At 37.0% G+C, this 23,572-nt stretch overlaps 2 protein-coding genes across 2 annotated transcripts; both read left to right on the top strand.

Moving 5' to 3' along the window:
- Positions 1–10,441: 10,441 nt before the first annotated feature.
- LOC114187074 lies at positions 10,442–11,748 on the top strand. Its single transcript, XM_028075198.1, has one exon. It carries the CDS (start codon positions 10,748–10,750, stop codon positions 11,426–11,428), a length of 681 nt encoding a protein of 226 aa, XP_027930999.1. The 5' UTR covers positions 10,442–10,747; the 3' UTR covers positions 11,429–11,748.
- A 3,571-nt stretch (positions 11,749–15,319) lies between these two features.
- On the top strand, positions 15,320–16,501 carry LOC114188288. The gene has a single exon (XM_028076891.1). It carries the CDS (start codon positions 15,320–15,322, stop codon positions 16,499–16,501), a length of 1,182 nt encoding a protein of 393 aa, XP_027932692.1.
- The last annotated feature ends 7,071 nt before the right edge of the window (positions 16,502–23,572 follow it).

The following is a 23,572-nucleotide window of genomic DNA, read 5'->3' on the forward strand; positions in this document are numbered from 1 at the left end:
CATCCATTACCTAAGGCACCACCATGAGCTCTCACCAAGAGATTCATGGAATTACGTCCTAACCATAAGGCACCACCATGAGATCTCACCAAGAGATTTATTGAATTACGTCCTAACCATGAGGCACCACCATGAGGTCTCACCAAGAGATTCATGGAATTACGTCCTAACCATACCATAGTCATGTCTCACCAACCAAACCACAAATTTATCATGCATACCAAATCTCATGCCAATATGTATAACCAATCATTCAATCATGTTCCATATGATAAATCATACCAAACTCATCAATTCCAGATCCCAATATATCATATAGAGCATATATGGCATCACACTTAAAACTGTTTAAAGCACATATCATCCAATCATGTGAAACACCCACAAATACCATCAATTTTGTCAATCTTGCTCAGGCTAATGAGCTCTCGCTCAGGCGAGAGGAACCCTCGCTTAGGCGAGGGAAACCCCTCGCTCAAGCTACCAACTCTCGCCTGGGCGAGATTGCACATAGGGGGCATGTTGAGGTCTCGCTCAAGCTAGCCCATCTCGCTCAAGCGAGTGACCTTCGCTTAGGCGAGCCCTCGAAACAGAGAAGGGGTGAACTGTTGCTGTTCTCGCTCAGGCGAGAGCTCCTTGCTTAAGTAAGAGCTTTCATTTAAGGCGACCACCCAGCTCGCCTGGGCGAGTTCAGCAGAGGTTCACCCACTCTCACGCGTGCAACCACCACATCCAGCCAGGAAACATACCATACCGTATTCACACCATCACAACAACATACAAGCTTTTAAAAACGCAAAACAGTACAATCATAAGCAAGAATAACTGAAAAAGCATGAAACCCTAGCTTTCCTTACCTTATCAAATGCTATTGTGAGGGGGTTTAGGTACAAGCAGAATGGCACCACAACTCCAAGAACACCAGAGAACTGAAAAGAGGGGCATACCAGCACGAGGGTGAGGTTCTGGGAAGAACCCATTTTCGAACCAGAACAGAAGACTAGAAAAAGAAAGACGAAAGTTGGAGCTCAACTTACATGGAGGGAAACGTTCACCAAGCTTGGAGGAAGAATGAGCATCAAACCCTAGCAGAACTTTTAGCTGCAGTTCTAACAGGGAGGAGGGGGAACAATTTTTTGGAAAATAGTAGAATGAGGGGTTAGGGTTGGAAGTGGGGTTTTGAGGCACCCTATGGACTGGCCCTTAAGTCCAACAGATGAGGCTAAGTCATTAAACTTTTAGGATTGAAAAAAAAAGTGGGTCTTATATTATGTCGTTAACCTTTGTAACGAAAACTCTCTCGTAATTGCTTTTAAAAGTCATTGCCTAAAATAACTTTTCTATCATTTGGAAGTAACTTCTACTGTTTTAAAATTATTTTTATGTGTTTTAAGAATAATATAGTTTAATAATTCTTTGAAATTAATAAATTAAGATAAAAAGAAGACTCAATTTATATAAATATGCTCGAATAGAATATAGTATAGAAAAGTGCAGAACAAATAAAAATGCACCCAGAAGAGAGTATTGTTCTTTTTTTTTTTTGGTTTCTCACCCACTAAACCCAAAAATTGCTTTCTATTTCATTTTCATATAACCCTATACCTAAGCATTGAAAAATACCCAAAAGTAGTTTTCTATTCCTTTTTCAAAAAACCCTAAACTTAAGCATTGAAAAATACCTGATGCTCCAACACACTGTTTTTGAGAAAAGTATTCTGCACAATGAAACGAAATATGGAAGAGATAAGGAGACGGTGAAAAAAAAAACTAGAGAAAAAAGACTTTCTGTATTTGGATAATTGTGAGCAGCCGTGGAAATACTGTGTTGTGAATACTGCAAGGCAAAGAGTAATGTGATAAAATCAGGGTTAAGAAAAATCACCAAAGGTGCGCAGGAAGCTGAAAAGTTTAAGTGCAATGTTGCAGACGGAAAATTTTTTGATTTCATTGTTAAAGTTACTAATAATTATATTTTATTTCACTGAAAGTTAATATATATATATATATATATATATATATATATTATATTTATATGTGAAAATTTTGGAAATTAAAAATTGTTGAGAATAAAGAAAAATAGGGATTGAGATTAATCTCCCTTGTGTATAAACCACACATAGGGTAATCTATTTATAATAGAGAGAGATACAAGTAAAAATAGTAACTGAAAATAAAAAGATTAAATAGAAGATATTGTTTGATATTGTGGTTATCAATATCTAACAATATCTTAATAATATCAAACTATATCTAATACTCCCCCTCAAGCTGGAGCATACAAATCGTATGTGCCAAGCTTGTTACAAATATAATCAATTCTAGGCCCCCGTAAAGACTTCGTAAAAATATCTGCTAACTGATCACTTGAGTTAACAAACTCAGTCTTGATGTCTCCAGACATAACCTTTTCCCGAATGAAATGACAATCAATCTCAATGTGTTTAGTCCTCTCATGAAAGACATGATTAGAGCTAATATGAAGGGCAGCCTGATTGTCACACACAAGTGTCATTTGAGTAATATCTCCAAATTGTAACTCTTGAAGCAATTGCTTGAGCCAAACAAGTTCACAGGCAGTTGAGGCCATAGCTCTATATTCTGCTTTTGCACTAGATCTTGCTACAACACTCTGTTTCTTACTTTTCCACGAGATCAAGTTACCACCAATGGAGACACAATACCCAGATGTAGATCTTCTATCAGAAGGAGATCCTGCCCAATCAGCATCTGAATAGCAAACAACTCTTGTATGGTTATTAGAACCATATAACAATCCTTTTCCAGGAGATTTTTTAATATACTTCAAGATGCGAATGACTGCATTCCAATGATCTTCACATGGAGAATTAAGAAATTGGCTTACCACACTGACTGCAAAGGAAATGTCAAGACGAGTAACGGTAAGATAATTCAATTTCCCAACCAATCGTCTATACTGCTCAGGATCAGATATAGGTTTCCCCTGATTTGGTAGAAGTTTAGTATTGGGATCCATGGGTGTATCAACAGACTTTGAACTCATCAACCCAGTTTCCTCCAGAATATCCATGGCATACTTTCTTTGAGATATAACAATACCATCATTGGACTGTGCCACCTAAATACCCAAGAAATATCTGAGTTTGCCAAGATCTTTGGTCTGAAAATGGTGACAGATATGTTGTTTCAATTGAGAGATGCCATGGTTGTTACTCCCTTTAAGAACGATGTCATCAACATATACTATCAAGTAAACACATCCAGCACTCGAGTGTTGATAAAAAACAGAATGATCTGTTTCACACCGAGTCATACTAAATTGTTGAACAACATTGCTAAACTTTCCAAACCAGGCCCTAGGAGATTGTTTTAGGCCATATAGTGATTTTCGAAGACGACATACCATCCCAGAAGACTCCCCCTGAGCAACAAACCCAAGAGGTTGCTCCATATAGATTTCCTCTTGCAAATCACCATTGAGGAAAGCATTTTTAACATCCAGTTGATAAAGAGGCCATTGTTGAAGAGCAGCCATGGCGATAAATAAACGAACAGAAGCCATCTTTGCCACGGGGGAGAAAGTATCTCCATAATCCAACCCAAAAATTTGAGTATAACCTTTGGCTACTGGACGAGCTTTGAGGCGATCAATAGTACCATCAAGTCCAACTTTGATAGCAAACACCCACCTGCAACCAACAACAGATTTCCCAGACGGCAACGGGACCAGTTCCCAAGTTCCACTATTATGAAGAGCACTTAATTCATCTGCCATGGCCTGACGCCAACCAGGATGGGCTAAAGCGTCACAGACAGTTTTTGGAATGGTCACTGAAGAAAGAGAGGAAAGACATGTATAAAAAGGTAATGGCAAGCGATGATAACTCAAAGCAATATAATGGGGAGAGGGATTACGGGTAGAACGCATACCTTTTCGGAGGGCAATGGGAAGGTCAGATTCAGGTGTCAGAGCCGGAGGAGACAGAGTAGTTTGCACTGGAGTGGAGTCACATGGTGGTGGTTGTGATCGATTACGACGACTATAAACCTGAAGAGGTGGTGGAGGAGCAGGTGACTGTGGAGCAGGAACCGAGGGTGAAGAAGACACAGAAAGAGGGTCACAAACAATAGGAACATTAAAGGTATTAGAAGAGTTGTCAGGATTGGATGGAGTCAGAGGTGAAGATTGACTCTTAAAATAAAGGGAGAACTCATTAAAGGTGACATCTGCAGACACAAAATAACGGTTAAGAAAAGGAGAAAAACATTTGTATCCTCTTTGTGATCTTGTAAACCCTAAGAAAACACACTTATGTGATCTAGGAGAAAGCTTGTCAAGACTAGGACTAAAATTATGAACAAAACATGTAGACCCGAAAACTCTTAAAGGTAAGGGATGAAGAGGTTCATGAGGGAATAAAATGGAGTGAGGTATGTTATTCTTTAAAACCGAAGAAGGCATACGATTAATGAGATAATAGGCAGTAAGAATGGCATCACCCCAGAAATGTTCAGGAACCTCGCCATGAATTAAAAGAGTGTGAGTGGTTTCCATAAGATGTCTATTTTTACATTCAGCTACACCATTTTGTTGAGGGGTATAAGCACAAGAAGTTTGATGCAGAATGCCGTGAGAAGCCATAAATTGTTTGAAAGAATGAGAAAGATATTCACGGCCATTATCACTACGCAAAACTCTAATAGAAACACTGAACTGAGTTTTAATTTCATTAAAAAAAGATTGAAAGATATGAAATAATTCCGAACGATGTTTCATTAAAAATAACCAATGCATCTGGAGTAATCATACATGAAAGTAACAAAGTATTGAAAACCTAAAGTAGACTTAACGCGGCTAGGACCCCAAATGTCAGAGTGAACCAAGGCAAAAGGGGACGAAGCATCACATGTGACACTACGAGGAAAAGAAGTACGAGTATGCTTGCCTAATTGACACAACTCACAATCCAAACGAGACAACTTGGACAAGGCAGGGACAAGCTGTTGTAACTTGGCAAGGCTTGGATGACCTAACTGAGCATGAATAAGAGAGGGAGACTCCATAACTGTACCAATGTGTGTAGAGGGACAGAGATGATAAAGACCATGAGACTCATATCCTATGCCAATCACGTGTTTCGAACTCTGATCCTGTAAACAGATAGAATTGTTGGTAAAAGAAACAACACAATCAAGAGAACGAGTTAGGCGACTGATGGACAACAAGTTAAAAGGAGACCCAGGGACATAAAGAACATTATCAAATGGTTAAAGAAGGAAAAAGTTTAACAGTGCCAACACCATGAGATGAGACTCTAGAACCATCAGCCAGTGTAACAAAAGGTAAAGGATTAGTAGAGGATAAAGAAAAGAACAAAGATTTGTTACCAGTAATATGATCAGTGGCTCCTGAATAAAAAATCCAAGGACCAGGAGAAGAAGATTGAGTCAGACCAACAAAAGATGTACCTGTGTGAGCAACAGATGCAGTGGAATTAGAAAACTGTTGATCCTTATACCATTTGAGAAATTTGTTGTACATAACAAGTATATCGGATGAAACAGAAGAGATTTCAGAACTGAAAGAGGCAACGGAAGACGCCATAAAGGAACTGGAAGACACGCGGCTTTGAATGGCGCGTGAGGGACGATCAAAACTGTATGGTCGCCGGTCGAAACTAACACTCCGGCGACGACGACGGTGGTGGCGACTTCGGTAGTGGCTCCGGCGACAGCTCTGGTGACGACTCCGGCAGCGGATCCGGCGACGGCTCCGGCGACGACTCCGGCGGCGGCGCCGACGGGTCCGATGGCAGCAGCGGCGGTGGCGGTAGAGGCAGAGGCAGCGATAGCGGGAAAAAAAAAACCTTAAGCTCTAGATACCATGTTGAGAATAAAGAAAAATAGGGATTGAGATTAATCTCCCTTGTGTATAAACCACACATAGGATAATCTATTTATAATAGAGAGAGGTACAAGTAAAAAGAGTAACTAAAAATAAAAAGATTAAATAGAAGATATTGTTTGATATTGTGGTTATCAATATCTAACAATATCTTAATAATATCAAACTATATCTAACAAAAATAATCAAAGATAACATTACAACACTTTAGGTCCCTGACATTTTTTTTGTATAATATTTTTGGAATCTAAAGGTATCAGCTTATAAGTTGTATTTAAGACAAAATATAAAAATAAATGTGTCAAATATTACATTCTAAAAATTACAAAATTTAAAATATGTACATTTTAAGAGATATGGTTTAAAATACCAATATTTGAAAAAATGTGGCCTATAACTATAATAGTTAAAAAAAATGTTGATTTTAATACAATAGGCAACGATTTTATTGTATTTGTTGTTTTAAAGAGAACAAAACACATTACAAAGTTTACAATTAAAAATTGTTGCTTATATATACATATAAGTAAAAATAAGTGTGGCCTATTGTGGAAATATCTTAATATAATTTGGATATTTTGAGACAATTTAAAATAAACAATGTACAAAAAATATATAAGGCTACTTAAAATAAATGTGGTTTAAAATATCCACAATTTAAAAAGTGTGGGCTAAAGTGTCCACGCCTTAATATTCATGGTCTTTTGCTATCCACATTTTATTATATGTTGCTTAAAAGAAATAAGCAACGTTTTTCATATATCATTAGTATATGAGGCAAATAAAACTCACAATATAGACAACAATAAAAAATTGTGCCTTATTCTTACATAAGGCAATGGTTTTTAATCATTGTCATCATAGCGTTGCCTAAGTCATAAAATGGTGTAGTGCTCACTATAATCATTATCATTATCACAAATCCTCACTCTCTTACTAACTTAAGCATTGAAAAGTCTTATGTAGGTAGATCTCCCCTCCAATCACACTTAGATCTCGATCCAAACTACTAAACATTAGCAACCCAACATCCAAGAAGTGTCAACTCTACCTCTAATACTCATCAATGATTTCAATAAAAACACCAATAATGAACATTTTAATTGTTAACAATAAAGGAATTTGCTTTTTCTTATTTCGAAGACATGAAATGGATTTTGCTCTCAGAACTTGGAATTTACCTCTTGGTATTCTTTATATTTTTCTTGGACAAAAGATTTTGTGTCAACTTCCATGAAACTCACAAAAATTCAATGTTGGATTTGCATTCATCTACCTCCTTTGGAGTATTGGTAGTTGAAAGTGATATTCTAAATAGTACGTGGAATGGACACGCATTTATCTTTAGATGATTATACCAAGAATAAGTCTTGAGGTTTATTTGCACGTGTCTTAGTTGATTTTTGTTTGTTATCTGATTTGCGTAATCAATTTTTGGTGGAAAGGCAAAGATTTGTGTTTACTACTAATGAGGAGTATGAGAAATTGCCTCTATTTTTTTCAAATTGTAAAATGGTTGGTCATGATCTATCTCATTTAGACAACTACAATACAAAAATACAACCACATTATTATCCTAAGGTGATTGATGCACAAGATGGGACTAAAATCTCTTTAGCTTAAGTGGTGGAGCCTATGGTTCGGTCTTTTATGGTGTAACATGTTTTGGTGCAACTTGTTGCTTAGTCACAACTTGAGCTAGTAGTGGTTAATCGTGATAATATTTGTATTGTGAATGTATCTTCTCTTTTTAAGAATATAGATGGTGGTGTGCCAATGGAATCTGATTCCTTGGCTGGTATGCCTTCTTTAGAGAATCTTCTTCCCATTGTCAATAATTTGTATGGTTTACAACAATTAGATTCAACTCAAAGTAGCTCTAAGGAAATTCCTAATTCTTTGACATGTAAGGAACCTCATTTTGTGGTGGAAGTGAAAATAAATTCTTAATGGGCTACTATGCTTGATAAGGAACAATATCTAATACTGAAGAAGATGATGAGCCAATTCAAACTATAGGAAAAATCGGTAGGGGTAGACCGAAGAAAATTAATACTAAATCCTCTAAATCAAGAACTTCTAAAAATTAAAGGCTTTTTTTAGAATGAGAGGATGTTGACTAATGATAAAATTTGGTAATATGATAAGGAATATACCTTTTTCTTGATATATGGAGTTCAAAGTATGAAATAATTTTGTGAAAGAAAACATGGGTTTACTATTATCCATATATGTTTTTATTTAGTTTTTTTTTTATAATAGGTGCTTATAGTACGATATAATTTTATCATGATTTTGGTATGATACTCTCATGTTTTATTTTTATTTATTTTTTAATAAAATCTTACAATGATATCTAACTTGAGCTTATTTGGAAACAACAAGATCTAAAATTGAATTTCACATTGTCATCTAAAATTAAAGGCTACATTCTCACATTATTAAACCAAAATTAAAAATAATGCATAAATAGGCAATTAAGTTCAACTTTATATAATAATTAGGGATGACCAAATAGGGTTGACCTAGTGCCCCATCTGCCAGCCCACCAAAATTTGATGGATCAAGTTGGAATTTTCAACCCGTCAATCCATTCTGACCCATCCTGTTAGTGGGCCAAAGATGGGATGCGACGGGCTAGCCTACCACCCATTTGTTCTTTTTAAATAGAAATTAAAATAAAAAGATAATTTAAAAGGTTATTTTTTGTGTGTTATATTATTTGAAGGATGCAAATATACAATAATATTATAATTAAAATTATTAACACTTAGAAATTAAATTTTATTTTTTAATTATAATGTAATATTTTAACATGTAAAGATAGTAATTACTTTAATATATTTTATTAGGGACATTAATTAATCAATTAAAACTTAAAAGTATTCGAATTGTACTTTTAATATATATATATATATATATATATATATATATATAATAATAATAATAATAATAATAATAATAATAATAATAATAATAAGAAAAATAAATACAAAAACGAATAAAAACAACTTACCAAAATTAAAAAAACAAAGAGTAAAATTGGTGAGCCGGTCTATCCGCCTGTCCTTTGTGGTGGCCAACATGGTCCTATCCATTTTGATGAATCAATGACGGACTGAATCAAATCAGAACAAGCTGACTCATTTGGTTACCTATAACTAGGGATGTCAAAAAAATCCGTACCCGCGGGTATCCGCGGATAAAATCCGCAACGGGTAGGAAATGGATATTAAAAATGGATACCCGCTACCCGCGGGTATGAGTATTTTTGATACCCGCATGTTAACGGGGCAGGTACGGGTATCATAGTATCCGTACCCGTGGATACCCGTACCCGCTAAACTTTACCTTATATATATATATATATATATATATATATATATATATATATTAGTAAACAACATTATGAGTCTTCATCCAATAATGGTGGTCAGATTCTTACCCCACAAATGAGTAAATTACTTCCATATGTGGAGGTATTGATGTGTCTCTAAGACTGGTTATGGACCAACATGGAAGGTAATGAAATTAACAATTTTACTTAGATATTTTAATTAAGTGATTGTAAGAAATTTTTACTGAACTTCTTATGTTTTAAGGCTCTTCTAGATTAAAATTGGACAACATGAAACTTTATACAATGTTGCAAGAGGTGAACATTGATGAAGTTAGTAATTTCTTTAATATTTTATTCAAAAATAAACTACAATATAAATTGGTAGTGATTTTTTATTTGTTTGTTTTTCAAGAATCAATCGGAGAAAGGAGACTTGTTGATCTAAGCACTAATTATGGTTAAATATTTATTTTTTTAAATATTTTTGTAAATACCCGCGGATACCCGCGGATATGAAAAAAATAGACGGGTACCCGCATAACGGATACCCGACGGATATGGGTACGGGTACGGGGCAAATATTTATCTAGCGGGTAGGGTACGGGGGAGCTACTACCCGTACCCTACCCGCCCCGTTGACATCCCTACCTATAACAATAATTTTGTCATAATTATAAACTTTAACCATTAAAGTAAAAATATATGCAAATAATGAGTTCAATGTGCAAAATTTTATAATTAATTTTTTTCGGTTAAATACATGTAAATTAAAAAAATAAAAATATGTTCATCTTTTTAGGAAGACAAAACCAATATACAATTTTTTAATAGCTTATTTAATATTGATTAAATAATTAACTTAAATAATAAATATTGACATATTTTGTATTTAGTACAATTTAATAATTCAATGTATATTTGGTTTTTAATAATTTAATATATGTTTATTAGAAAAATTTAAAATCTTTAATAATTTTTTAAATATATATTTAACTATTTTATTATCATTAAAAGAGTTAATATAAAATTAGTAAAATTTATATTAAAATTATAATTTTTTATTACATTAAAAATAAAATATATTATTATTTGTATTGAACTGTTTTAATATTTTACAAAATTCACAAGAATGCAAAAATATATTTTAGTTTCCATTTTAGATCATGTGTTTTTTGAATGACAAGCGTAACATAAGAACAAAAGTATATTTTTTTAATAGTCCAAACTATTGTCACGTGTTGCCGCCTTACAAATCTAACCTACTGTTTGGCCCAAATACGGAGTGAGGATCTTCCATTACGTTCACACTTTTGACTAAAATACCAAACAATAGAAACCCCCACAAAAAGAAGAAAACCCCGACAAAAGAAAAGAAGATAAACCACCATAAATACCAACCTCAATATACAACTTTCTTCCCCTCTTACTACTCTCTTACCAAACCTTAAAAAGCAAAAACCACTGCGATACAGTTTTGTTCTCCTCCTTCTTGCTTCCATCATATTCTATGCTGATTGGCCATGACCCAAACCATGTCTGGCCCAAATGATTGGCTTCAATTCTACAATCAAAATCCCGCACCATCAATCCCTGACTTCACTGTTACCACCACCAGCACTGCAGCCACCGTCCCTACAACTTCTGACTTCCCAAATACCAGTCCCTCGACTTCAACCCACTTAGGTCCAGAAGGGCGCGTGGGGAAACCTACGCGCCGCCGTTCTCGGGCCTCACGGCGAACTCCGACCACCTTGCTCAATACTGACACCACAAATTTCCGAGCTATGGTTCAACAGTTCACCGGAGGCCCGAATGCACCCTTTGCGCCAAGCCCATCAGCAGCACCTCAGGTCTTGCCGAACCTCTTGGGCTTTGGGTTCCCCTCACGCCCTATCCCTTCTCTAAGCCCAACACCCCTTGTCATGTCATCATCACCACCTCTAAGCTACCACCATCTTCAACAAGGTCAACATCATCAACAACAACAAAACATGTTTCAGCAGCAAAACCAACACTACAATCTGTACAGTGATGGTGGCTCTCAAGGTGAAGACCACAACAGCAACAGCAACATGTTTTTCCAGAGACTAAGTAACAACCCAGTGAGTCCTCCAGCAAGCAATGTTATTGTTAGCAATAACAATCGTGACGGGGTGGTGAATTTGGATCAGGGGCGCTTCTTCCCAAACACTTCTTCTTGATTTAAGTGTGTATTTGATTCACTCGTTAGATGCAGATCCTTGGTTTGGAGTGAAATTGAAATCACGCATTCAAAATTTCCACACATGCACCAGAGAAGAACACAGAAGAAGAAGAAGGAAATTGAGCACACCCTTCTGAGTTTTGAGGTCAAGTTCTTGTCCCGTGTGAACGCGGGTACCAGTTTTTCTCTTTCATCCGCATGCTAAGGCTGGAAAGAGACATAAAGCAGACAGTTAGGTGCTAACTTGGCCAGAATTGTTGACCCACCCATGTAAAATATTATCATATAGTACACTCTTCTTTAGTTTTTTTTTTCTTATTTCTTTTATTGTTATGATAATATTAGTATTATCTTATTAGTGTTTTTTATTTATATCTTTTTTACTTTCATACTTTTTGGTGGAATTGGACTCTCTTCTAGATAACCCTTGGATGGTGCTACTACTTTCTTTTCTTTATGTTTATATTTGATTAATTTATGGCATTATTCTTTTTATTTCTTTACTTGGTAATGATGTATCTAGAAATTATCAAGCGAAAAAAAAATAAACATATTGAATAAAAAATAAAAAGTTTAAAGATTAAACTACATTATAACAGCATACGAAAAACCTCAAATAAAATAATTAATAGTGTTAAATTAGAAGATATGTCATGAGCAGTAATTATAGAGAGTATTATTAGAAGATGAAAAAAATAATTAAAAAAGGTTTAAAGGTTAGAACTTGAATAGGGGTAAGTGGGTCGCCGTAGTTGGCATGGCAAGCAGTGCTAAACTTTTGACAATATTGTGTTTACATGAGTTGACTTGGTTATTTATGTTTGTGATACGAGCGTACTTGGTGGTGAGTGTGTTTTACGTGGGTTGTACGTCTGCCATTTGGAGTTATCGTGTGCTTTACATTTTCACATTTTCACATAGGAAAACTATATGATGAAAGGGAGAAAAAAATTACAATAGGTTGATTTCATTAAAATAATTTAATTGATTAAATATATTTATACCAAAAATTATATACAAATCTTTTAACATGTTAAAACCCATTTTAACATATTAAAAATGACACACTAAGACTAACAAGAAATCTAACATATGTCATATAGCTTACGAATATGTTACAACATGTAAACATCATATTCAACACATTATTTCCAAATTTAACACTATAGAAACATGATCTTCAAGCAAATCTTTATTAATCTTCATCAATCACATGTGATTTTCATGTACTTTGCTTTATCAAATCTTTGCACCAAGGTTGCTTGTGCTAATAATCTCCCCCTGATTTGATGAAACCAACATCCTCAAGTTGAATTGATGAGTTAAGATCCATAGAGAAACCTAAAAAAGCTTTTGGGTACAAGATACCAATATACAAATACACTTACAAGCAAAAGCACACAAGCATACATATCACACGTGCACATGCTCCCCCTATCACTGATAATGTGATTTAATTTCAGATTTGTAGATCAGTTAGCTATATTACATAGTTCCAATAGTTGATTAAAATAGGTATCTCATTCTTTACACATTTAACTCAATTTTACTCATTTTTTCTCCCCCTTTGGATTCATCAAATTAAAATAATGCACATATTATTTTGGAAAGAGTAAAATATTCATTAATGCAATAACATAGGGACTCAGAGCATCTGATAGGTGATACAAACATCGAAACAAAAAAATAGAAATGAAAATAGCAAATTGAAGCTGAGACTGATATAATTAGTCGATTGAAATGTATGACCTATGAGCCATCCCCTTCACTCATTCCTTGGGTTGTCTCTGTTGTAGACATTGGAGAGGAAGTCATGAACATTGTGCAACTGATAATCCAGATCTTGAAACTGTGTAGTGCATTATGCAAGTGTGCATTTTGTGACATCTTCAAATCTTGAAGTTGGTTGAGAACCATCCACTCTATAAGACCTGAGAAATTTATATAAATAATAATTAATAAATTACTAATAATGGTGGGTTGGAAGTACCCATAAGAGAAATTATTGACAAGTCCTAGACAAGGAATAATACTAGCTCAAGTGGTTTAGAGTATTTGGCTGTGTTGAGAGGACTTGAGTTTGAATATGCAAATTGTGTGATATTTTAATTGTATTTATTTTACACACACACACACACACACACACACACATATATATATATATATATATATATATATATTGTGAATGCAAAAGCATGATTTAATATTATATGTGTGTGTGAATTGGTATAAAACATGTGTTGGTGTGATGGATGTGCATATGCATGATGGCTTGGAAGGATGTGAGTTCAAACCTTGGCTAGTACTAGTGTGAGTAGGTTCTCTTCATGTTTTAATATTTTTGTCAAGTAGTGGAAAAATCTAGGAAATATAGAAATCCCAGGAGAAATCAGAAAGGTAGTAGTTGAGGTGTAGTAATCATAATTAATAGTCATTAAACCTTAATTTTAATTTAATTTAATTTTTTATTATTTTATTTATTTTGGGTTGAATTTGTGAGAGAGAAGAGATTGAGAGTGGACATAAAGAGTCATAGAGAGCTATCAGAAAAGAGAGTCGGCGGGAGATTGAGAAATTGTGATTTTGGGAGAATAGTTGAATGTTGGAAGGAAGTGAAGTGGAGGCAAGGGTTGAAGTTTTGGAGACAAGGAATAATTATTAGGAGAGTTATCCATATGTGTTTTATTTTCAATTAATCTGTTTTGGATGATAATGTGGCCTGTGTGTGGAATTCCCTTTTCATTTGCGCTATTTTTTGTGAATTCTGGGTTTCTGCCTAGAAACTGCCTAGCAGCTATGAAGGCCCACCAGGCGATGCAACCATTTTGTTCATGTTTTACTAGGTTCTAGGATGAACCACCTGACAACAGTGAAAAACCACTAGGTGACGCGAACTTGAATCACGTGTTTTTGTATGTTTTTTGTGCTTTTGGGATGTGTTGAGTGTTCTTTAGTTTAGGGGACTTTGCTGTTATGTTTCTTGCCATAATCGATTGATAATTGTTGGTGTATGGCCGGGTACATCCCGGCCCAATAAGACAGAAATGGTCGGGATCACCCCGGCCCAAGTATGAGGCACATTCGTTGTGGCCCAGTCATTGGGGTACCTGCTTTTCACCTTTTCTCCAACACAACACAAAGGGCCCAATAAGTGCGATGGCCAGATATATCCCGGCCCCTTTTGGCCGAGTACATCCCGGCCCAAGGGAGTGGCAGATGGAACATGTGATTATGGCGCAGAGGTACAGAGGAGCAGCACACAATCTCAGTCAAAAAAGAAGGAGTTGATATTTGGCGAAGTACAGACGGGCAAACCCCAAAAAAGGAAGGAATTGATATTTGAGAAGTACAGACGGCCAAACCCCAAAAAGGAAGGAGTCGATCTTTGACAAAAGTACAGACGGGCAAATCTCAGAATGGAAAGAGTTGATCTTTAACAAAGACACAGAAGAACAATCTCAGCCAATAAGGAAAGAACCGATGCGTGCAACCTCAATCGGAAAGGGAAAGAATCGATCCTCGAATACGAACGACCCGCAAATAATAATAACAGGTCCATTAAGAAATTAGTATAAATTAAGGCCTAGTGAACAAGTAAAGGTACACTTTTCTCACTAACCAATTACATCTCATATCAATCACTCTCTGACTTGAGCGTCGGAGTGTCTACAGGTACCCCCACCCCCGGAGTGCAGACGGGAGGGAGATCTAAGAGGAGTCCAGGGAGGAATAGGAGGAGGTTCGACACAGAGGGTTCTTGAGATCATTTGGTTCCGCACTGAAATAATATCGATCAGGTACAATTGGCGCCCACCGTGGGGCCAGACAATTCTTAAGAAGGATGGTGTCGACAAGAGCAACAATCGATCAAAATACAATAGTAGCGGAGATGCAACAAGAGATGAACCGCCAGTTGGAGGAATTGAGACGCAAGAACGAAGAAGAGATAAATGCCCTGAGAGAGGAGAACCAGCGGTTGCGAAGGCAACTTGAGCAAAATTCCCAACAAAGGGAAGAATCTCACAGTAATGGAGAAGGAGAGGGCGACACAGGACAAGATGAATTCAGGGTACAAACCACCACCAACCAAACAGGCGCGAGACCCAGAACAGCCAGACGCCACCTCTTCATGGACGGGATCATGGAGGTAGAACTTCCTGCACGCTGGAAGGGATTGACTATGAGCCAGTACGATGGCACTACTGATCCAGAGGAGCACGTGGACGTATTCACCACCCAAGCAGGATTGTACACTTCAGATGACGCAATTCTTTGTCGTGTGTTTCTAACGTCCCTGAAGGGTCCTACACTCAAATGGTTCACACGATTACCACCTAACTCTATTGATTGTTTCGATATGTTGGTCACCCGTTTCGGCATTCAGTTCGCCACCAGTAAGCCACACCATCTCACTTCTCTGGCGTTAGTAAATATACGACAGGAGAAGGGAGAATCTCTACGAGAGTTTATGGAGCGCTTCGGGAAGATATCATTGAATATCTCTAATCTAAATCCTGAGGTCGCCATGCACCACCTTGTAACAGCGTTAAAGCCTGGCCCGTTCGTTGACAGTCTGTGCAAGAAGCCCATGAGCAATTTGAACGAGCTTCAAACCAGGGCAACTAAATTTATGCAGATGGAAGAATTAAAGGAGTTTCGCAGTACGACCCAATTAGACACTCGGGAAAAGAAGTACATTGACAGAGAAAGGGTGTTAGTGCCGCGACCTGACAGTAGGTTCAAGGACTCTAGACAACCAAAGTACAACAGGTACACACCCCTCGTGTCTAACAGAGCCAGAATTTTGGAGGAGGCCTTGAATGCCGACCTAATAGCAACCCCTCAAAGGGTCCCAACTCCCCCAAACGCAGATACCACTAAGGATTGTCTGTATCATCAGAATTATGGGCACACGACGGAAGATTGTTTTACCCTGAAAGATAAAATCGAAGAGCTTATACAAGCAGGGCAATTGAGAAGATTTGTCAAACGGGAGGAAGGGGGATTCTCTTCCAAAGAAGAGCGAGAAGGTAGATATGAGGAGCAACCACGAAGAACGTCAGGGTACTAGGAGAGGCGAGAAGAAGGCACCAGAAGGAGGGTTGAGCCCAAGAAAGATGATGAACAGGATGTGAGGGAGAAGCCATTGAGAGGGGTGATCAACTATATATCAGGGGGCTTTGCAAGAGGCAAAGCCACTATGTCCGCGAGGAAAGAGTACGTCTGAGCAATCCAAAATGTCAATGTCGTATCTACATGTCCCTGGCGGCACATGCCACCCATCACATTCTGTGATGATGATTTTCAAGCCATTGACCCCCAACACGATGACCCAATGGTGATCTCAGTGGAGATTGATGACTTTGCAATAAGTAAAACCTTGGTAGACAAGGGTAGTTCAGTGGATATCCTGTACTGGGGCACTTTCAAAAAGTTAAAAATTTCAGAAGTAGAAATCCAACAATACTCGGAGCCGATCATGGGTTTCTTAGGGGAACAAGTGAATACAAAGGGCTACATTGATTTGTTCACCAAATTCGGAGCAGGGAAAATGATGCGAACAGTAAAAATTCGATACCTTATTGTTGACGTCACACCTCTTATAATATTTTGTTAGGGAGAACTTCGTTGAACATTCTTGGTGCGGTGATATCCACATATCACTTAGCTATAAAATTTCCGTCAACTTCGGGAGACATAGTCACTGTACATGTAGACCAGCCAACTGCGCGCAGATGCTACGTAGACAGCTTGAGAGAAAGACCCATACACCAAGTTGAGAGCCCAACAGCGCTACAATACCAAAATCAAACCCAAGTCTTTTCACCAGGGAAATCTAGTGTGGCGAATGGCAAGTGCTGCCCGGAAACACAAGGGGAAGTTCTCGCCTAACTGGGAATAGGGCCACTCCGTGTCAAGGAAGTTGTGGGTAAATGCGCATACAGATAGGAACACCTATCAGGTGTCTCTATTCCAACAACTTGGAACGCCTCACATCTGAAGTATTACAGTTAGTTTGTTAAATGCTTATTTTTTATTTTCAGACTTCTTACGAACGATTTGTGGATTGATTGCATAATAAGTGGTGTACTCTTTCCTACCTTGATCTTTTTTTTAACCTAAGGAGGGTTTTGGTCAAGAAGGTTTTAATGAGGCATCGTAGCAATAAATAAAGCATAATTTTTCGTTATTATTACTCTATGCTTACATTTTCCATCGCTGAAGCACACACACATATAAATCAAGTGCATCAATCAAATACTTTCTTAGCATTCTCTCTATGGGAAAGGAAGCTTCGTCAAACTAGATGATCCCCCCATATATATATCAATGGGAAAGGAAGCTTCATCAAACTAGATGAGCCCCTCATATCTGTATCAATGAGAAAGGAAGCTTCATCGCCCTATATGATCCCTTCATATCTATATCAATGGGAAAGGAAGCTTCATCGCCCAAGATGATGCCCCCATATTGATAAAATAAATACGACAAAGATGACACATAACAACACACAAAAGCGGACTTACTAACCTAGTAGGGCAAGAGGCCAGCCACATCTCGGCCAGGAATGGCCAGATACATCTCGGCCAAGACACATGTTGGCAGCATCACAACCACATCCCAGCTAGGAATGGCCAGCCACATCTCGACCAGGAATGGCCGGGTACATCTCGGCCAAGACACATGTTGGCAGCATCACAACCACATCCCAGCCAAGAATGGTCGGGTACATCCCGTCCAGGAATGGCCGGGTACATCTCGGCCAAGACACATGTTGGCAGCATCACAACCACATCCTAGCCAAGAATGGTCGGGTACATCCCGTCTAGGAATGGCCAGGTACATCTCGACATACCACACTCTTTCTTTCCTTTATACTCGATTTTACACATTTCAGCCTCTTGTTTCACTTCGTTCACTACGAGACTGGGGGGGCTGGAGTTGGTGTATGGCCAGGTACATCCCGGCCCAATAAGACAGAAATGGTCGGGATCACCCTGGCCCAAGTATGAGGCACATTCGTTGTGGCCCAGTCACTAGGGTACCTGCTTTTCACCTTTTCTCCAACACAACACAAAGGGCCCAATAAGTGCGATGGTCGGATATATCCCGGCCCCTTTTGGCCGATTACATCCCGGCCCAAGGGAGTGGCAGATGGAACATGTGATTATGGCGCAGAGGTATAGAGGAGCAGCACACAATCTCAGTCAAAAAGGAAGGAGTTAATATTTGGCGAAGTACAGACGGGCAAACCCCAAAAAATGAAGGAGTTGATATTTGAGAAGTACAGACGGCCAAACCCCAAAAAGGAAGGAGTCAATCTTTGACAAAAGTACAGATGGACAAATCTCAGAATGGAAAGAGTTGATCTTTAACAAAGACACAGAAGAACAATCTCAGCCAATAAGGAAAGAACAGATGGGTGCAACCTCAATCGGAAAGGGAAAGAATCGATCCTCGAATACGAACGACCCGCAAATAATAATAACAGGTCCATTAAGAAATTAGTATAAATTAAGGCCTAGTGAACATGTAAAGGTACGCTTTTCTCACGAACCAATTACATCTCATATCAATCACTCTCTGACTTGAGCGTCAGAGTGTCTACAGGTACCCCCACCCCCGGAGTGCATGTTTTCTATGTTTTCAGTTTCTGGTGATTGTATCATGTTCCAGTATGAATGAAATGATATGCAATGTTTGTTCTATTAATGCATTTGTTCTATTTGATGAATCCAAAAGGGGAGAAAAATTGAAAATTGAGAAATTGATCAAATTGGACAAAAGTAGAAGCATTAAAAGTGGAATCAATAATCAAATCTGAAATTGAACACATATTATTGATAGGGGGAGCATTTGCATCTGCGTGTGTTAGCTTGTGTATACTGCCCTTGGAAACTAATTTATAGGTTCACAAGTTCAAACTCTAATGTCACTTCATCAACTTAATGGTATCCAACCAATGGAAGAAATTTGCTATGGAAGATAGAAGAAAATAGAGATTAACTTCATCAAATCAGGGGGAGAATGTTGACATGTGAAGCCAAGGTGGTGTGTCTCATGAAGATTTGATGAAGTTTTTTAAACTACTTAGAAGCCATTACCATTGGAATCAAGCCTACATTGATGAAACTAAAGTGATTTGATGGTATTTATGTTGATCAAGTTTGAAACGTGTGCTCTCCACATGGATAAATCATTAAGAAAGAGTATTTGATGTTTGTAATTCACATTGTAGACCTTGTAGCATTAATGTGATGTATTTGGTCTTTGTTGTGTTTTTTAATCTGTTGAATGGTTTTTGAACAAGTTAAAATGTCTCTTTTAATCTGTTGAATGGTTTTTCAACAAGTTAAAAAGTTGGCTGCAATAGTCTTAAATTGTGACTTATTCAATCAGTTGATTTATTTTTTAATCGACTGATTTCACTTAAGTCAAGCGAAATCAACCGATTGATTTGGAAATCAACTTGTTGAATTTCGTAACAATTTGACTATAAGTTCTATGATTTTCGAAAGAGAGGTAACTTTATCATTTTTTAGCGCGAAAATGTTTTGGAAACTTGGGAAATCTCTCTCTTTTGTGATCATTCAGACTGCAACTGTTGAAGATTGATCTTAGAACAATTCTTGGAGCTTTTGGCTTGTGTTTGAAGCTTGGAGAAGGTGGTTTGAGATAGGCAGGGTTGTGCAACCACTAAGGTTTAATCTTTCTCAAGCTTTGTGTGTGTGCTTGGTGGTTTTCTAAGTCAGCAAGAGGGTTCTTGCTGTGTTGGTGTGATTCTTGTGTGATTCAAGAGACTTGTGTGTGGTTTTTGGTTATTTTGAAAGTGTAAGAGTGGAAACTTTGTAAATCTTTTGAAATAGTACAAAGTCAGGCTCGAGTTGCCTTGACAAACTGGATGTAGCTTAGGTTTGAGTGAACCAATATAAAAATCTTGTGATCCAATCTTTTCTCTAACCCATCTCTCATGCATAATCATTCAAAGTTTAAAGAACTTGAGTTTAAATCATCTCTTTCATATTCTTGAGTGTTTTGATGGCATCTGCAGCATTGAGCATGTTTGCATAATCAATTAGAACCTTTCTTGATCATTCTTGTGCATTGTTCTTGGTTTAAATCTTGAATCTGCATTTCTGCATTTTTCCTAGTATTTTAGTCAACTATTTTTCTGTTTCAATTGGTTGATTATACCAGTACAAAATCTGTCTAGTAAAATCAATTGATTAACTCTGTTTTTGACCGATTGAAAGTATACTATCTAGTGGCTTTTCCATCCTAACTTGGTGATCGAATTGATTCAATTAAAGGTGGTTTTTAGCTTTTAAAGATAGCCCAAATTTTTAACAGCCAATTCAACCCCCCACCTTTTTGGCATTTCAACCATTTCAAAACTAACACTGGGAAAACTTCAAGACTAGGTTTTTGCAAAAGTATTTTCCAAATAATGCTAAGCATGATAAGGCGGTTGAGTTTTTGACTCTATAGTAGGGTACTATGTTAGTGTAGGCTTATATGAACATATTTGAGTATCTAACAAGGTTTTACTGATAGAACATCATGGGAGAATGGCGCTGACAAAAGTTTGAGAGGGGTTTGCGACATGAGTTGCTCAGAGTCCTGGTGCCTCTCAGGATCCGAGAGTTTCCTCTTCTGGTGGAGCAGGCGAAGAGTGTTGAGTAGTTAAATATGGGGCATACTTGAGTAGTCAGGCCACATAGGAGTGTCGCTAAGGTGAGACAATAAAAGAAGCCTTAAAATTGACCTCATACATCATCACAGGGATTGCAATGCTTCCAATGTGGAGGCACGCATCTAAAGAGGGACTACCCTATACTTGCTAATAGTATAGGGGGAAGTGTGAGAGGCCGAAAATGGTTTGCGTGATCAGCCGGGGCACTTCGCAAATAGGTGTCCTAATAAGAAGACAGTTGTTGGGTCGCTGATGTGTCTTGAATTTTGTTAGTTTTCATTAGTCAAAGTGTTCATTTTTCCATTCTATAATAGCTAATTTGAGCATATTAGGTTAGATTCCACACTTTTGGCCATTTTCACATTTTCGTAGAATTACTATTTGTAGAGTGTTTTTAAACATCATTTGAGTGTGGTTGCATCATATTTTGAGTCTTAGGGTCTTAGGTTAGTCAAACCTAGTGTTAAAAGTCAAATTGTGCTCATTTAGCCTTTAAACCATGACATATATGACTTTTTGAAATTCTTTCAAATTGAGTGACTTGACCTTGTGGAATCCTTATAAATGCCTAATTACACTTGTTGGAAGTGATCAAACACAAAAATTTGAGGTTTAGGGTAAATTGAGAAAAAGTCTTAGTTTTCATGTTTTAGGTCATTTTATCAAAATTAAGCAAAAGTATTAGGTTTAATACCAATCACATTCATTTCATTAGATCTAGGAACTAGAGACCATACCTATTTTCTTGTGAATTGATTAAGTTCATCTTGCATAACAACAACCCAATTACTATCACCTAAAGCATCATTCACATTCTTAGGTTCAATTTGAGACACAAATGCAACATGTTCACAATAAGTAAGCTTGCGTCTAGTGGATACTTCCTAAATGATATGACCAATGATGTTGTCCTTTGACAATCCTTTAGGTTCAATCCACTCCTTGGGTAACTCGTTGTCTACAACTTTTTCAGTCGATTGATTTTCCTATTCAGTTGATTGATTTACTACACCAGATTGCTTTTCCAAGATGAGATATTCTCCATCTGCATTCTTTAAATAGTTTATCTAAGTTATACTTCAATCCTTCAACATGAAGCATGTTTTTTATGTTGAATGAGGCTTCATTACTGTCAAGTGCCTTGAACACCCATTATCAAGGTACCACAAGTCATTCTTGTCAAATTTTAGGACATGTAAAACAAAAGCATATTGCATGGTACCCTTTGATAGGTTGGGTCCAACATGGTTAAGCCTTTCTTGGACCTTTTGTTATCCATTTCATAAAACCCTTGGGTACATCATATTTCCTTGCATAATAGTTCTCATAAATATGGCCTTTCTTCATACAATAATTGCAAGTTGTCAAAGAAATATCACTTGATGCATTCTTGGATAAGAAATTAGCAAACGTTTTGGATTTCTTTTCATTAAAAGATTTATAACCAATTCCAGCCCTTCCAAAAATAAAATTTTGAAAGTCAAGTACAACTTCTAAATTTGCTTTTCCTCTTGTGAACTTTGCATAGGTTTTCTATAGGTATTTCACTTGATTTTTCAAAATAGTGCAGTTTTCACAATGTTTTGTAGCTAGCTGATTTTTAAGAAAATAGGTTGAATTACTGTAAATCATGTCCAGGTGTTCAGAATAAGTTTTTCAATCGACTATTTCATATTATAGCTGATTAACTTTGTTTTCAAACCAGTTATTTAATTATTGTTTCTGATTGGCATCTTTCGGGGGGTTTAATATGACATAATTTGGTTTTATTTGGAAGCCCTAAAGTGTGTGAAAGAGATTTTTGTGGTGAGAGCTAGGGTTCGAGGTCCTTATACGAGGGAAATATAGTGCATTGTAAGAGGGTTTTCCATATTTGATGAGCACAAAATGGCCTTCAGATATTGGATTTTTCTTTAATACGTGAGTAGTTCAATTTGGTTGATTACGATCCCAAAGTGGTCGGGATTGCTAAGTGAGCTCCCTTCCACCATTTTAATTTTAGCATTTCTCTTGAACTCGAGTAATCCTCTTTTGATTTTCCAATGAAAGACACCGTTCAAATTTCATTTCTAATTACCCATTTATGTTTTTGTTATTATACTCTTACTTGCATTTGATGTTTCAGCTACAATGCTTTTAAATTCCTTTAGTGCTTTCCAAATTTCATTTAAGTTTTTGTTTTTAAGTTAGTGATTGGATCTTGGGGAAAGTCTGCACACATCAATGGTTCCTTTTAGGGACTATGTGACCCCAAAGTCGGCACACATTATTAAGATGTCTTCTTAAGTGTAGAGTAACCCTTGTTTATTCATTGCACTGGATTTCAATATTAAATTTGCTATGCAGTTTTATGATTCTACACCATTTACTTTCCTTGTCTCAAATTTAAATTTCCTGCAGCATTTAGTTTATAGGATCACGGTGTCTATTAGTAGTAGTGGTAGGAAC

Source organism: Vigna unguiculata, chromosome 6 (genome assembly GCF_004118075.2).
Source record: "Vigna unguiculata cultivar IT97K-499-35 chromosome 6, ASM411807v1, whole genome shotgun sequence".
In the NCBI taxonomy this organism is placed as follows: domain Eukaryota; kingdom Viridiplantae; phylum Streptophyta; class Magnoliopsida; order Fabales; family Fabaceae; genus Vigna; species Vigna unguiculata.

What these genes read in the sequence shown, in the direction of transcription:
- LOC114187074 (XM_028075198.1), top strand. Translation starts at nt 10,748, where the DNA reads ATGACCCAAACCATGTCTGGCCCAAATGATTGGCTTCAATTCTACAAT.
- LOC114188288 (XM_028076891.1), top strand. Translation starts at nt 15,320, where the DNA reads ATGCAACAAGAGATGAACCGCCAGTTGGAGGAATTGAGACGCAAGAAC.